Genomic DNA, 17,010 nt, shown 5'->3' on the forward strand with positions numbered 1-17,010 from the left:
TTAACTTTGACGTTAAGATGTCCATGCTGGCTCAGTTATCTTTATGTTGAGTATACCAGAAGCAGGCCCTGTGCGAAAGACCAGCCATAAACATAAACATAAACTCTCTCCACATGGAAGAATTATATTGAATGCACTGTTTGGAGTTGGAACTGTTGGCGTGGGAGAAAGAGTAGGGTGGGGGCAATGTCCCGTCGAGAGGCAATCAATGCTTACATCCTGTGAACTCTGCATGTAACACGGGAAAGCACTCACAACAAACAAGCAGCCAGAAAACGCACAGCCATATAGAACCAAAGAGAGAGGAGAGTTCTGGGATGTGGACTGGAGTTTTGGATGGGCACAAAAGAACCTCTAGATAGCTCAATGGGGTAGCCGTACAGACCCATTTGGTTCCCAGGATAAACATAAACACAATGAAGTGCATCAAGAGGCCAAGAGGGAAGCCATACCAGTGACATGTAAGTGCCTCTGAAATGGTTGATGCGTTGAAACGAAAAGATCTGTTATGTCATCCTCTCCAATGAGGCCCTGAATGACTCGCGTAAGCTAGTTTTCTCAAACGACCAAAATAGTCTTCCCATATGGAAAATAAAGAAAGAAATTTAGTAAATGTTTATGTTTAATATATGTATTGTGTGTTTTGTAAGACCTATATTCTTTATACTGAGATTTACATTAAAATGTCACCTATTTGATTTTCTCAGGCTACATAATTATAAGAACAGGGATAACATAACATAAATTAAAAAACCTATTATTGGATTGAATGGGAAACATTTTTTCACTCATTGTATGTACTTAAAGTTTTGCATTTTGTTGTGGTTATTGTAAAGCAACAGAACATTTTTCCAACTGAATTTATGACTTTGTAAATAATAACACGAGAGCATTTAGTTTGCGTATCTACAGACACTAACATCCAGTGTATAGTGTGCATTTCTATTGCCAGTCCCTTTTTTTCTCAGGCCCTGAAGCAAACCAGGTGTGGTTTAAAGAGGAATCACAATAAAATCATTGGCTCAAAGTCATCTTGCTTTCAAACAGATGTTTCTGAGCACTAGACTCTTGTGTGAATTTCTATGAGGATAATGATAATGTTAGTGGAAATGGACTGCATTTATATAGAACGTTTCAAGTCTTACCAACCATTTAAAGTGCAACATGCAACATTAAACAATATATTCATACACACACATATATATATAACCATATATTCAACTTTTGTCTACCTTTCATCCATGCTCAATTTAGAATCCCATTTGACCTACCATACATATCTTTGGATTGTGGTAGGAAGCTGGAACACCCAGAAGAAAACTGCGCAAGCTAGTCATGGGTCTCCTCACATTCCTTATTTTTTTATGCTTATTTACGTTGACTATAAAGCTGCTGTGTTATAAAACAGCAAAGTCCCACTGCATCTTCTCTTAGCTCTTCACCCCACATTTGATGCAGTTTTGTTACTGTTTCTTTTTAGTTTATTGCTGAATTTGTACACAAACAGGTCAAAATTATATCAGCTGGGTTCGTAGGCTGGAATCTTGGTTGTGCGTTGTCCTGCATATAAGGGCATTGATGTGCATGCTCTGCAGGCCAAAATCTGTGCAGAAAAGTGTGCAGGCCATTGTTTGTTTGCAACCATTCTGTCTTCTTGTGTTTTTTGTATTTTTGGCGCTATTTTAATGATTATCAGAAAATACAGTAATCACATTGGTATCTATAGAATTGTCATAAATAGTAGAATCTGTGGATACAATGAACAATATTTAAAAGTTAATATTAAAAGTTAATTTAAAAGTTAATATTTAAAAGTTAACTGTGCATGGTTCTAGCCAACATGCACAGCGGCATGGTGATTAGCACTGTTTCCTCACAGCATGAAGGTCCTGAGTTCAATTCTGCCATCAGGCCCGCGTCTTTCTGTGTGGAGTTTGCATCGGGTACTCCAACTTCCTCCCACAGTCCAAAGACATGTAGTTAGTGGGGATAGATTTACTGTAAACTTGGATTTGCGGTAGAGAATGGATGGATATTAAAATGTATTGTGTTTTGTGTGATAATGGGTTGTATTTGCATGCTGTATCTCCACAGTTTGAGTATGTGACAGTGACATGGTGAGAAGCTGACCATGGGTGACTGGAACCTGCTGGGCAGCATCCTAGAAGAGGTCCATATACATTCCACCATTGTGGGAAAGATCTGGCTTACTATACTCTTCATCTTTCGCATGCTTATTCTGGGAGCAGCTGCTGAGGATGTATGGGATGATGAGCAGTCAGAGTTTGTCTGCAATACTGACCAACCAGGCTGTAAGGCAGTCTGCTACGATCGTGCTTTCCCCATTTCCCTAATTCGCTTCTGGGTCTTGCAAGTGATTTTTGTGTCCGCGCCTTCACTCGTCTACATGGGCCATGCTCTTTACTGCATTCGTTCATTGGAGAAGGAACGTCACCGACGACGGGCCCAGCTAAAGGAGGAGCTTGATGAGGCTGAGTTGGCGTTGGATGAACAAAAGCGGGTGGAAAGAGAGCTGAGGAGATTGGAAGAGCAGAAGAAGGTGAAGAAGGCACCTCTGAGAGGCTCTCTATTGAGAACATACATCATCCATATCCTTACACGCTCCGTGGTGGAGATCTGCTTCATCCTGGGCCAGTATATACTATATGGTGTCCAGCTGGAGCCTCTCTATAAGTGTGAGAGACTGCCTTGCCCCAACAGCGTAGACTGTTACATCTCTAGGCCCACAGAGAAGACGATATTTATGGCCTTCATGATTGCCATCGCTGGTGTCTCAGTTTTCCTAAACATTCTAGAAATATCCCACTTAGGTATCAGGAAAATCAAACAGGTGTTGTATGCAGAGAGGTACACAGAAGATGACAGTTTGATTTACAAGTCCAAGAGGAAGTCATCCTTACCACATCTCTGTGTAACAAGCAATGTATCACCTCACGACGGGCCTTTAACTCAAACCTTCAAAGTGATTCCAGGGGCGGACCTGAAACCGAGTCATTACAACAGTGGGCTCAAAGCCAATCAGGACGCACCAAGACACAACAGCTTGGCTCATGTGGGGCACAGTCAAACCATCTATATCTATCCCCAAGCAAGGAATCCACCCACGTCTGCCCTGAGCTGTGCAATCCAAGCTCCCCAAACTAGTGAGGGTTCAGAGGTCCCCACAAACCTGGACCTCAATCAAGCCTGGATCCCTGTCATGTCCACTGCAGATGGGACTCAAACAAGCCACAAGGACATTCATGAGGAAGACCATCCTCCCCCCGGCCATTTGGAAGCTCTGCTGGCCAGTAGCAACGTCAGGCCCAGAGCTATTCCAAATCTTAATGAAAATGAAAGAAGGGAGTCAGTGGGGAGCGAGTTCCTGATCCCCAACACTAGGAAGACTAGCTTTATGATCAGGCCGCCATCTGAGAGCTTGTCGTCCATGACTGGCTCCACAAGTCCCTCCTTACATACATCAGAAGAGTCAGATGAACTGGGGTCCTTGCAGGGAGACATGCCGATGATGCCACCAGCCGGAGGCCGAAGAATGTCAATGGCAAGTAAACAGCAGTCTCATGTGCCTAAATAACAGAACACAATTGTCCAGAAAGTTGACCTCACCTATTCAAAGTCTAAATTTGACTGTACAGTACTATAATTATATACACACAGAACTGTATGTGTAATTGTAGATACTCTACTTGTGAATCTAGCTAAGGCCCAGTACTATCTATTCAGTATTCTGTGGAAATAATGATTAGAATTCCAGATTCCCCTAAATTATTAGAGATAAAGGCATTAAATGGCTTCTCATTTGTTGGACCTCTTGTCAGAAATTTAAGGATACATCAGAGTTACAGAGTTGGCAAATAATTATTTCACTATAATTTTAATTGAAGAGCTCAAAATGTCAGTCCTAATGAAATATTCAAAATTGGAACATATTGTATTTTTATTTTATAAGACAAATTTCATGCATGGTTTGCCAATGTTTAATTGTTCTGAAATTAAGAGTAATTAGAATAGATTAGAAATTAAGCATGTATGTTAAGCACACATGCTTTAACAGATTTTTAAATAACACTGCATTAACCTTAAGATCCCATGTCTAACTAAACTGGTTGGTCCAAAGCTGTATAGTAGCCCTGACACAAATAAAATAAGTTTTATAATAAAAATAATATAATAAGTCATTCATCTTTTTGCTTTTTCTGAATGTGATGAAAATGTGCCAATACATTAAATGTCAGAGTTGTCTTTTTGTCTTTTCCAGAGTATGTTTCTGGATATCTCCTCAATCATGAAGAAGTGAAAAGACAAGGCTAATGTCATGGCTGTAAGAGCTGTTGTCCACAACCCAGCTAGGTCACAAACAAGGGAGAAACTGTATCAATGATCCAGCCATCAACATTGATCCACTCAAGTCACATGTGGCCCAAACCACTCAGCCATGATGAGGCAGCAGACTCAGTGCCAAAGCACCTTACAATGTCTACATGTTCACATTAATAGAAAATGATTTTTTGAAAATGGACATCTTTCAGTGTGTTGGCCAAATTTTTGATAATTTTTAAGCAAAAAACAAAAAGAATTATTAATCATGGAGCATTGCGCTTAAGAGGATGTTTGTTTCTGTAACATGGACTTCATAAGCTTAAATACCTTTTCTAAGTCAAAGACTTCATTAGAATGTGTGTGTGAGTGTGTTCTGGTTGCTCCTACCTTGGTGCGGACCAAAATCTGAAATTTACTGTACTGGTGGGAACCAAAATCCAGGTCCCCACGGGGTTGAAGGCATTTTTTACACTCAAAATGTGGTTTTAGTGTCAGGGTTACAGTTGGGTTATGATTAGGTTTAGGGTAAGAGTTAGGTTTAGGCATTCATCTTTGATGGTTGGGGTAAGGGTAAGTGGCTAGTGAAAGCATTATGTCAATGGGATGTCCCCACGAGAATAGCAACCGCAGACGTGTGTGTGTGTAGTGCAGTGCAGTGATTTCATGTGGAGTTATACTTTATATTGTATTAAAATGAAATATTTATTAGCAAAACAAAACAAACAACCCCACAAAAAACTTTTTTCAACAACTATTTAAACAAAATACACACAAACACACCACTATGGAATTTCCATGCTTTTTATTTTATTTTTCAACAACGATTGCCCAGGCAAAATGTATGTTTTTCTCATATCAAATAACCAAGGCATGGCATTGCACAACAGTTACAAAAAAACCCTAAACACTGGTCATTTGAATATTCAAAGATAAAAAAAGAAATGAAAAATACTAAATCTGTTTCTAACAGTCATGTTGCAGGTAAAATGAAAATGTAAAATGTACAAATACTATAAAAAGTTACAAACAATGCCACAGAAGCTGTCTACTTGTCTGTCCTATGGTCTTTACTCATGAAGAGGTATGCTGAAGCATGCAGGTAGATACATGTTAAAAGTGTGTTCAACTGTTTATTTTTGTTAGCTTTGTTTTCTTAAAACAACAAGTTCACAATCCAAGATTCATTCATTCTGTAAACTGGCTGGATAAAATAGGTAACGCTATTAGTCTGCTATCAGATATCAGGTCACTGCAAACTGGAGGCATCTGAAACTTTAATGAATGTCAGAAAACTCTTCCCATATACCCAGTGCTGTGTGCCAAATAAACACTGTCTTCAATTTCCTGGTAATGCTGACAAATTTATCTTTCAAAATATAACATTACATAAAATCATTTAAAGCGGCATTTCATTTTATTGTCACAAGTACAATGATATCATTTTACCATAGTAACATATGCTGCCCCGATAGTCTCTGGCTTAAATTTACATTTGAAATGGCATTACATGCGCTACATGACTTTTTCTGAAAATATTTATCAAAAAGACTACTAGACATTCTACAAATGTTGTACCCTGACATTTGGATTTCTAAAATTCAGACCACCAAATGATACCTTTTACTTCACTGAAGTGAAACCTTCAATTAAACCAAAATTTTGTTAAATTTACAGTCAAAACAAGGCACAGAATCACTGCATGTAGTTTCTTCATGACTGCACAAAGCGCATGTGGTGAACAGGAGTGAAAAAATATGGCAACATAATTCTATGATATGACGTTTTCCAGTCTTACAGCAGTTTTATATCACTCCTTTATTAAAATTAGGGATTAAATATTCCAAAATGTACAACAAAATTTTAATGTTGACTCAAAGGCAAGTGTAGGTGATATTGTGATTGCACACACTACATTCCCAAAAAATATCAAAACCCCAAATATGTATCACATATCTTTGCAATTAGTGTTTTTTCCCCTCACAAGACATTTTCTTTTAGAAACCAGACATAAAATATGTGGGTGTAACTGGATTAAGCATTTTATATTGACTTCTTTAAAATTTGAAGGTGTTTTGTAACAGGGAAAGTGAATATTCTGTGAGAAACAGTGTTGTAAGCTCAACAAATATGGATCAGATTAATTAGATCAAGTGTACATCTCCTTTATCCAGGAGGACATTTGAGAAAGCATTGGGCATATGAAAAAAACCAACACACACAAAGGAAAAGACGTTATAGCACATAATCTTATGGATAAATACAAATAAAAACAATGATAGATGTATGATACTGTGAGATAACCCAACACATTTTCAAAACAAAGTGTTTTTCATTTTCAAAACATCTATTTATTTCAAGTAATTTTTCCATTTCAGCACTTTTATACAAACCATGCATGTTCTGTGATTATTCCACATTTTCATAACAATGTTTTCCAGTTTAATGATGTTTCTTAATTACATAAGTTTTTAATATATTGATTGCTGGCTCTCAATATTTTCAGAGGGGAGGAAACGGAAGGTTCATCAATAATGGAACAAAATGCCTGAAATAAACTTGTGGAAATTCTACTACTAGACCCTGGTGATGACACAATTTGATTGCCTTGTTTTGTGACACTTACAGTGCAGTTTTTTTATAAGAGCAGTGGAATTTCCAGTGAATAAAATATTACTTTGATGGTTAAGCCTATACCCTCTAGCAGCACCAGTTAGAATCCTACTCTTATCACAAAGTCTTGAAACTTTTAACCAATCTAAATAAAACATCATCATTTCTATTAAAATGAACTATCTGTGTTAATTGTATCACTACAGTTAAAAGACCATTTACTACACTACATTGTAACTGACTCACACCTCTTTATGTTAAAATGTTACAACTTAAAAGTACAAGTGTGTGTGGCAATAGTGAGTGAGGGACCTGCTCATGTAATTGCCTGTCATTCTCATGTGGTAAAGCTGGCATGTCAAGCTCACATCCCATCCATTAAGAGTACTTTTTGAATTTAAATATCCTATCATCTTTACCACACTAATAGCTTCACATTTACATAATCACGCAGGGAAGTTTTGACTCTTTAGTTCCTGGGTTGATATCTGAGAATAAAGATGAGCGTCATATTAGACTTTCCTGTGCTAAAAGTGGCACAACCCACATTAAAATGCCATGGGCATGCTTCATCATAATGTTCACTGTGTAGTAGCAACAACACAGACACCAGCAGCACTCACCCCTGCCACGTGCCTCACCATTGACATTTCAACAGATGAATCTGGCATCCCTTTAAATCAATATGTGCCAGTGTGCTTGAAACTTTGAACCACCATGCAGTATTACAGATACTGATGCGTATGTAGAAATTCACTATTTGCTTGGAGTTTCAGCACACTGAAATCATTTGTTAATTTGAAACTGAACATGCTGCACTGAATACTTTTCAGCACAGCTGTCTTGTGAACAATGCAAGATGAGTGCAATTTAATACATAATTACTACAAACACTAAAATATTACTAATACAATAAATACATGGGTCAAAAGGAAAGAAATAACAGAATATGATTTCCTTACACTTCTCCTTCTGAGCATGGAAAGTTATAAATTCTATTATCCAGTTCCACAAATAGATTCTATGTACTGGTCTTTTAAACTGTCGGTTACAGATCGTACCAGTATAACTGAATTTTAAACCCATTATAATGGTTAATGTATCCCAGTGATCCAAGACATTATGACCTCTCTCAGACAAAGCCAATGATTATTTGATTATTTTATAATTTCACATGTCAACATCTGGGATTTACTAAAGTTTAAAATCCAGCAAAAACAGTGACTTCTCATTGTTAGCATGTTGCAATTGAGAGAAATGCCTAGCCTAATTTAAAGCCTAATTTTCTGGGGCTAATCAAACACAGTGGTAATAGTGATAACATGGTCAGCAAACCATTTGGGAGGAGCTTCTTTGGAATCACCAATCTTTCCTGGCCAAATTCCCAAAGAGAAGAATCCAGATAAACAAACAACAAAAACATCTCTGTAGATCCATATAAGATGATCATTTTTAACAGTGTCTATGGCAATATTGAAGTGAGGGACTAGTTCAATCAAGCACAGTAATAACATGGTCAGCAAACCATTTGGTAGGAGTTTCCTACCAATCTGGATATAAAAGGAAATCCATTCTGCATAAAGCTTGTCAGCAGATGGAAGCATTAGGCGTCTCCTGGTAGACAGCTACGCTCACGTTGGACTTTAGTGTGACTGTGTGAAACAACCATGACCAACACCAGCTGACGGCGTGTTACCTCAAATCATCACAAACTTTCGAAACTTCTCATTGGACACCTTGGATTCTGTTGCTCTCCACTCTTCCTCTAGACTCTTGGAACTTGATTTTCAAATGAAATACAAAATTTGCCTTCATCTGAAAATATGACTTTGGACCACTGAGAAACAGACCAGCTCCTTTGCTTTTTACCTTAGCTCTGGTAAGATGCTTCTGACATTGTCTTTAATTAAATGGTGAATTTATAAAAGGAGCAACATCTCCTGCTTTTGATGCACCAGTACCAGCCTCAGTACACTCTCTGTGAAGCTCTCCCAAGTTTCCAAGTGGATATATGCTATTTATACTATTTTACTCAAGCTCAACATTATTATTTTTATGACTTCTGATTTTCAAATGTTTTGAATGTAATGAATACAGAATATATGGAAGTTGATGTTTTTTATAGGAAAAAACTTTTCGCAATATTCAAATATTCTTATATGCAGTAGTAACTGTTTTGAGTTATATGCTTTATAATCAAATGCAGTAATTTCTTTGTAAGCTTTGTTAAAGAAGGGCCAGCAATTAATACTTCATTTTAGTTTTTGTCAGGATCAAGTCTCTAGAAACCCCAAACCCAGTTTGACCACCATGCAGTTTTGACAAGGATGTGCCAAGCTTACTTTTATAGTTTTTGCATTCTGATTTTTATACTAAACTCATATTAGAAAGACCAGGTGAGAAAACATTTTAAAAATCTTCAGGAGAAATATAAAGTAACCCCTATGGAAACCATCTATTGGAAACCACTTAGTTGGCTTCATACTTAATTTTAGTGCTAAAGTCACATGTAACCAATGCCACATCTTCCCCCTCAGATGTACTCGACAGTGCTTTGACTCTGTAATGTATATCTGCCTCTTTAGTAGAATCGTTTAAAAAAAACACAGAAGAAGAAGATTAAAAAAAAATACACAAAAAAGTAAAGATCAAGTCTGACATAAGAAATGCTAAATGCATATGACAGCTCATTTATTTGTTTTTCTCCCAATGTGAAATTTTATAAATACAGAACTTTGGTAACATTTTACTTTAAAGTCCTGCATCACTTAACAGTTACTGCATCAATTTATAGAGTCAAGCCTAAACTGTTTTATATAATCAGATTTACTTCAATAGTTTAAGAGATATGTATGTTTTTCTTTTTCAGGCCAATTAGCCAATTGTTGATTACAACATTTAGATAGAATATTTGTATCATTAATTTCATTATCTGTCTAAGGTGCCATGGTCTGCAAGAGAGCGTGGATACCCATGCAAAAATATCCAGGAAAGTCAGCATGGCCTAGCTGAGCTCTCACTAAAATAAAAACATTTAGACTTGTCCAATTATAGCTCCACTGTTTAACCCAAACACCAAAAAGGTCTCTAAAAATGGCTTTAGTGGTTTTAGTATGGATTTATGTCATCTTGGTCATGCCCCAGCCATAAGTAAAGGTTTCCTTAAAATATAGATATTAGAATATTTTTTTAACAAATTCCAATTCATGGTAAAATAACTAGAGGAGCATCAACAGACTGAAGTAAAATGGGTGCATATTCAAAACAGCTTAAAGCTACTTTATATAAATAACATTAATAGAAATAATAATACAAAACTAAACTTTTCCACATTTCCGTGGTTCAAAATGAAAACTGACTTACAATATATCCAAACATTTACCACAAATCATTTTGCACATAAGTAACTGTCAAGATTAGACAGGACTGCAAAGTAAAGTTCAGGTTTATGTTAACAAGCATATTACTGTACATTCTGTAGAATTCCTGAGTTTAGCCTCCCATGATGCATGAGAGAAGAAGAGAATCCAATGGAACACAGAAAGAGAGAGAAAGCTGCCAGTGCTTTTATTTTATACCAGTCCAAAGAATACCTGCTGAACAATATTGACAGACAATACTGGTATCATTCATTTAAAAAAACAGAAAAGAAACAAATGCTTTAAATATCAAAGTATGCACAGATTGTGTCATTTAGCCCCAAACTCTAAGCACAGTCTTGTCTGTTGTGTTCTTCTGTTGTGCATTTCACAGTCATCTCCTGACAGAAATCCACTGTTACAGTGGGGCTACATACTTCGTCAGTAGATTCAAGCACTAGTGAAAGCTCAGGATCCTCCTGCCTTAAAGGCAACATCTCCTCTGTGGGCTGCCTATCCTCTAACCCCTCCTGATTGGCATTCAAATTAGATGTACAAGCAACCTCACTTTGTTGGGTCACAGGTGACGTGGGTTGGACAGACCCGTCCTCAGTTGAAGGTGATGAGGGGTTGGATGTGAGATCAATGCTGGCAAAGTTGGGTGATGCCTGGCTGCCTTGCACCTCCCTACACACTTGCTGGGAGAGGAAAGAGAGGTTCTGCAACAGCTCGGACATACAAACCTTCAGCCTGTTTCGCTCGCTAAGCAGCTTCTCCTTCTCACGTACCTGGGTTCATAAGACAAAGCATCATCAGGTTATCATGACATTGCTGTTCCCTCATTGCTGATCACTTCATCAGGTTAACTGCAGCCCACTTCCTATCTGGCCCCACACCTATCATTACAGTTATAAGCCTGTGAAGAATCTTTTAACTCAATCTCATGTCTACACGAGCAGCCTCTTTGCTTTTCAATAAAAGTTGCAACGTCAAGTTTATACCTAGTAAAATTTATATATCATATATTGTTACATTACTGACAAGTGCTTACAAGATTGATATTAGTGAGTTTCTTAACAGGCGTAATAGCACTGGAGCTGGGAATCAATGTAACAACTGTCCAGATATTCCAACAGATATTTACGTACGGCAGGAAAAACCCCTGCAAAAGTGGACTGACAATGATCCACTATTGCTTAACATGAGAAAAATCAAGGAGGGTTTCCCTTCTGGCAGTCTTTAGTAGTGACACCATTTTAACCATTTAATTTTCTTTTTTTTTTCAAATTAAGATTCCACTAAGGTGGAAGCTTTCCACCCCTTGGCTTTGCATTAAAATTCTGAGAAGAATTGGTGACAAAGGGGAGCCCTGGAAAAGTCCAACTTCCATTGCAAACAAGTCTGCCTACTTGCCAGCAAAGCAGGAAGTCACTGCAGGTGTATGGTGTGTAACAGCAAGCTGGATATCACATACTCCCACAGAGTTCCACAGAATTCCCACAGAATCCACAAACCAGAGGTGGACTTGTTGGGCAAACTCGCATGCACCCTGAAACAACTTTCAGAGAAGAAAGAGCTAGTTCAAAGTTCCATGACCAGGGTCAACACCACATAGTGTAGTGAGATATTAATGATGATGATAATCTCCTTTTCAGTATTTTGGAGTAGACTTTTCCAGTGAAGCTGAGTAGCATGATCACCCCATAAGTGGAGCACACCCTCCATGAATCGCTAGTCCACACAGGAAAGTACAAATGGAGAGGGTGAGTGGAGGCACTCACGCAGATTCTGTCACTACAGCATCTGTGTTAGGTCTGTTATTCCAAAAAGCCAAATATAATAAATGTGAGGTTAGTACCAGCATTTGTGGATTTAAATTGTAGTTCAAGCTTATGGATCACTAAGGGTTTACAAAATGCATGTAAAAAGAAAAATACATTGCACCGGAATTCCTAAAACAAAAAACAAAAGAGGCAAAAAAATATAAAAAATACAAAAATAAATAATGTATTAATCTATATAACATATAACATACTCCGATGGACCTCAAGAGCAACTTAGTTAGTCTCTTGCCCATATTTGGCATGCAGACTGGAGCAGCCAGGGATTGAACAACCAACCTTTCAATTAGTAGATGACCTGTGGTACCTCCTGAGCTACAGCCACACCCATATTGTTTTCTTTCACCATATTTACAAATTCCCTGTAAAAAGTTCATACTTTTTATTGCTTTTAAATCTGTGAATGGCTTAGATACATTGTTAACACGCTCACTGGACAGACCTGTAGAGCATTAGCTTTTCAATGTGGATACTGGAGAACATGTTATATTAAAATATGGCTTAAGAAGTGTCACATTTCCATTTTATACCCACAAACCGTTTATTATTATTATTTTATTTATTTGAAGTGTGTGTGTGTGTCTATTAGTTGACCATACCAGTTTGTGAATCTCGCTCTCCAGGTTCTGGATGCAGTCTAGCTTCCTCTTGCGACAGCGCTGGGCAGCAATGCGATTTTTGCTGCGCCTGCGGATGTCATGGATGAATTCCAGCTGTTCTGAGTTCAGTTTATGCATCTTGATGAGAATCTGGAAGTCATTGCGTGGCAAGTTGGTGATCTGGTCCACAGGAAAAGGCAGCTTCACCTACAAAAACCAGGTCTTTATTGCAGTCTATTTAATTTTAAACCAAATGAATCAGGACTGTTGCCATGGAAATTAAGAAAACTATATTTTATGCTTAAGATATTTTCTATTTACATTTACAAATATAGTTTATATAAAATGCTGTTTGGAAGTCTGCGAACCCTCAAACGTTTCCTTTTTTATTTTTATTTTGCATAAATATGACCTAAAACATTAGATTTTAACCTGTCCTGAAATTAGATGAAGTGAACTCAATCAAAAAAAAATCAGACTCTTCACGTATTTATACAAGAAAATTATTTAACATTCATATCTGCAATTTTTCTATATCTACGACTTCAGTGGGATCACACACTCTGATCTTTTCTCTGCTTTTTGCAGATGATCTGGTTTTGTTGGTGTCACCAAGTGACAACCACGAGCCTGCACTGTTGAGAAGATGTAACTGAGATGAGAAATGGCATTTCTAACTCTGGAGTCATGGCTCTCACCTGAGTGGCTGTCCCAAGTGGAGATGTTCAACTGTCTCAGGGTCTTGGTCATAAATCATTATATTAAGTGGTGCCCCCAGTAAAGTACTTTTACTCAACTATAAATTTGAATATTTTTACACTGTGAATATAAGACTTCAACATAGAAAGATTTATTATAGACATAACTGTTATTAGTATGTGTTCAGAAATGGCAGCAATTGCTGCAGTTGCATGTTGTCAGATGGAGTGCACTGTGATATAAAATCCACTAGATGTCAGTATTAGTATTGCTGTTTGTGCACCAGCTCGGGCACAAAGAACAGAGATTATCAGCTTACCTTTCTATACAACTCTGCCTTATCAAAACGGTTATAGTTCTGTGTATTCTTCTTCTTTCCATGGAAACACACTGACATTTTTTTTATTTATTGACTGAATAAATAAAAGACTCATAAACACATTTCAATGCATCTGATTTAAAATACTAAGGCATCGACAGCATGTGTATGTTGACCACTTCTTTTTGCTCTTAGCTTTACATTGCATCAGAACAGTCCACTACAACAGCACAAACTGTTCTCTTCAAACAAGCAATGCTCAGCACAACAATGCCAACATTCAAGTATGGTATCATTTATTGCGCTGACAATGGGAAGAGGCACTTATTTACTCACAACCTGTCACAAAAATATACCATTTGCACACATTTCTTTTGTTGAACTTAGGAAAAATATGAAAGATACCCCATTTTGACAGCTATAAAATTTAATTTTTGATCCAACAAGGTGATTCGAGCTATTATATTTTATATCGGCATGGGGTGCTATGTTTAACCTGGACAAACTGGACACGGTTTGAACTGAGGAGAAAAGAAGAAGTGACAGGCTCAAAAACAGCAAATGAATACTATCTGAAAGTCACTTTCTTTGAAAAAGACCTAACACAGGACGTCAGAGATGCATGTGGCCCTTCAGCTGATTCACAAACTGTTCGGAAATGGTCTCAGTGGAAGGGTGGCTGGAGAGAAGCCATTCCTCAGTAAAGGCTATAGGGAGCAACGACCTAGGTATGCCACACTATACAAGAACTGGACTGAACGTCAGTGCCGATGGGTCTTATGGAGTGGTCAGATTTTGATCCACACGGCAATATCATCTGGAAAGAGTCTGTTTAGCAAAAGCTTCATTTGTCAGTATGAAAACCATCCCAAACACACTGCCAATGTAGTAAAAGCACAACTGGCTAGAAAAACACACAGTCAGCCCATCAGTCACGGACTGGCCTCCAACATTTGCTCAGTGCTGTATATATTCATAACCTGCATAACTGGAGCTTGGGTCAGCAGATGGGAGATGTGGGCAGCACATCCATGGACATCCTGCCTGCACTCTCTTCTTTGCCTTTTTGTGCAGTTTGGTATTTAAATTCATCAAACTTCACTATCTCTACTTCTGCTCTTGACATCGTCAGTTTTACACCTGCCTCCCTCTCAACATGTATTCTGTCTCGCTTCTACTGACTTTCATTCCTCTTCTTTTCTACAGCATCCAGAGCATTTTCTACAAACATCATAGTCCACAAAGCCTGACCCCATCTGCAAACCTGTCCAACACCACTGCAAACAAGAAGAGCCTGAGAGCAGATCCCTGATGGAATGCTACCACCACCTTGAAACAATCTGTCACTCCTATCACACACTGTACCAATTTCTCTCTGTCCTGCACCGCCCTACTGCTCTGCCACGCTACGTCCAGACGAACAGAATCAACGTTTAGGGATTTAATGGCTTTATCACCAAGACATAAGACAGGAGACAGGACAAAAAACACTATGTCACAAAGGTGTGTTTGTTTCATCCTTGTGAACTTATTCCAAATGTGATCAATGACCAACAAGGAAATTCAAGGTTAAATCAATGATCCCAGTAATTTTGAGGCTGCTAAGCCAAATATATACAGTTCTGCTTTAACACAGTTCTCATGCCAGAAAGACAGTTCCCAGACGACCTCAATGCCAACACACTGACGTTTTAGCCAATGGAGTATAATAAAGAGCCATACTAACCTCAGGTCCAGAGATTCGAGAGGTGCCACTTTCACTGTCTCCCTCTGAGAAAGAGCCTGATTCATCACTGGAGTTCCCACCACTAGCACTGAATGTCTTTTCAGATTTAATCTTTGTGTAATCTTGAGTGAGGACTACTTCATTGTGGGGATTCCTGTGCTCCACCATCCCAGCCAGGCAGTGAGGAAGTCCAGAAATTGAGCCTGACTGTGACGATGAGGAAAAGTCAAACTGGGACGAAGTAGAAGATGAGCTACCAATGGTTGCATCCTCTGGGTAAGAGTATGAGGCACGGGGGCTGGAAATCTGGTTGCATGATTTAGAAGTAGTAGGAGACTCCACTGATGTTTTCGTTGAAACGGGGCAGCTGGTAATAAGGAATGACTGACTAGAGGGAAGGGATTCCTCCTGCATCAAGGTTGAGATGGCCTCATCAACATATGTGTGGGACAGCATATGTTGCTTGATAGGCACAGAAGAGAAAATGACACTGCGTCTGTCCAGCTTCCCTTCATGCTTAGACACCGAATTTTCAAGGTTTCTACTTATGCCAGTAAGTGCTGCTGGTATCACATTGGCAATGCCAGTGTTGAGGTCAACTTCATCCAGAGATTCCCTCTTGGTTTGTGGTCTCTGTATGACCAGTTCTTTGTAATGGTTGAGAGACAGTTGGTTGCTTAGTAGCTGCTGAATGGTGGTGCTTGGCATGCTGCTGAGACCACCTCTCTGGAGGTATGAATGCAAACAGGAAGAGTATGATACTTGGCTGGAAGATTGCACATCTTCTACTGGAACCCCTTCTACCTCTAACTCCATCTCCAATACCTCCTCAGTACACAAGTCTGAGTTGCTGTCATTCCTTTCATCTCCTTCTTCCTCAAATAAACAGGGTTCTTCTTTGATCCTGGAGGGAGTAAGACGTGTTTGCGGAACAGCGCTACTGTCGGTGAAGTGTGAGCTCAGAGGGCTAATTGAGGTATGGTTAACCAAAATGATGTCATTACTAATATGATGGTTCTCTACATTGTGCTTGTTGTCACAAACTGCATCCTGATATTTCTTATATTTTGGACACTGCGGCAGGTCAGCAAGAACATGACTGTCCTGCTGCCTTATGTCTGCAGAATCATAACAGGATATTTCCTCAGAAAAGATTGGATTCTCTGTTGTGATATGATCATCGTATTCCACCGTGCCATTATGGTTAGGTTGGCTGTCATTCTTAAGCTGGGCTTGAAGGAACCGGAAGCAAGAGTCCTCCAAATTATGGATACCTAGGACGTCCGCGCACACAATTACTTCATGGATGTTTTCCTGACTTAAAACCAGCTTGGCGGTGTAGGCAAACTGAAGCAGTGGAGCGAAACCTTTGGCTGTCACCTGTGGAACAGAATTGAGGAGTCAAATTAAAGAATGAAAAACATCTATTTAAAAATTAGATCATATTATATCGATGCAAATTTCTTTTGGAAGACCAGATCACAGCTCACAGCAAAAGCTGAGCTAGCAAGCCTCA

At 38.5% G+C, this 17,010-nt stretch overlaps 2 protein-coding genes across 3 annotated transcripts in view; one reads left to right on the plus strand and one right to left on the minus strand.

The window, feature by feature from the left end:
* Positions 1–274: 274 nt before the first annotated feature.
* LOC146365150 (gap junction alpha-10 protein-like) lies at positions 275–3,912 on the plus strand. The gene is made up of 2 exons (XM_084914342.1): positions 275–461; positions 2,095–3,912. The coding sequence occupies exon 2, from the start codon at positions 2,132–2,134 to the stop codon at positions 3,593–3,595; it is 1,464 nt and encodes a 487-aa protein (XP_084770468.1). The 5' UTR covers positions 275–461; positions 2,095–2,131; the 3' UTR covers positions 3,596–3,912.
* A 1,214-nt stretch (positions 3,913–5,126) lies between these two features.
* The window catches only part of LOC146365151 (transcription regulator protein BACH2-like), a 62,504-nt gene continuing 50,620 nt past the window's right edge, over positions 5,127–17,010 (minus strand). The window contains exons 3-5 of one of the 2 annotated variants that reach the window (XM_084914341.1): positions 15,495–16,874; positions 12,751–12,900; positions 5,127–11,098 (exon numbers count right to left, since the gene is read on the minus strand). In XM_084914341.1, coding sequence (XP_084770467.1) covers positions 10,658–11,098; positions 12,751–12,900; positions 15,495–16,874 — 1,971 coding nt within the window. In that variant the 3' untranslated portion in view covers positions 5,127–10,657. Of the gene's footprint in view, positions 11,099–12,750; positions 12,958–15,494; positions 16,875–17,010 lie in introns of both variants that reach the window. The other variant, XM_084914340.1, reaches the window with a different exon arrangement.

Source organism: Perissodus microlepis, chromosome 19 (genome assembly GCF_051167445.1).
Source record: "Perissodus microlepis isolate ML-2025 ecotype Zambia chromosome 19, ASM5116744v1, whole genome shotgun sequence".
Lineage (NCBI taxonomy): Eukaryota > Metazoa > Chordata > Actinopteri > Cichliformes > Cichlidae > Perissodus > Perissodus microlepis.

Excerpts from the sequence above, each read along its gene's own strand:
- LOC146365150 (XM_084914342.1), top strand. The coding sequence starts at position 2,132 with ATGGGTGACTGGAACCTGCTGGGCAGCATCCTAGAAGAGGTCCATATA.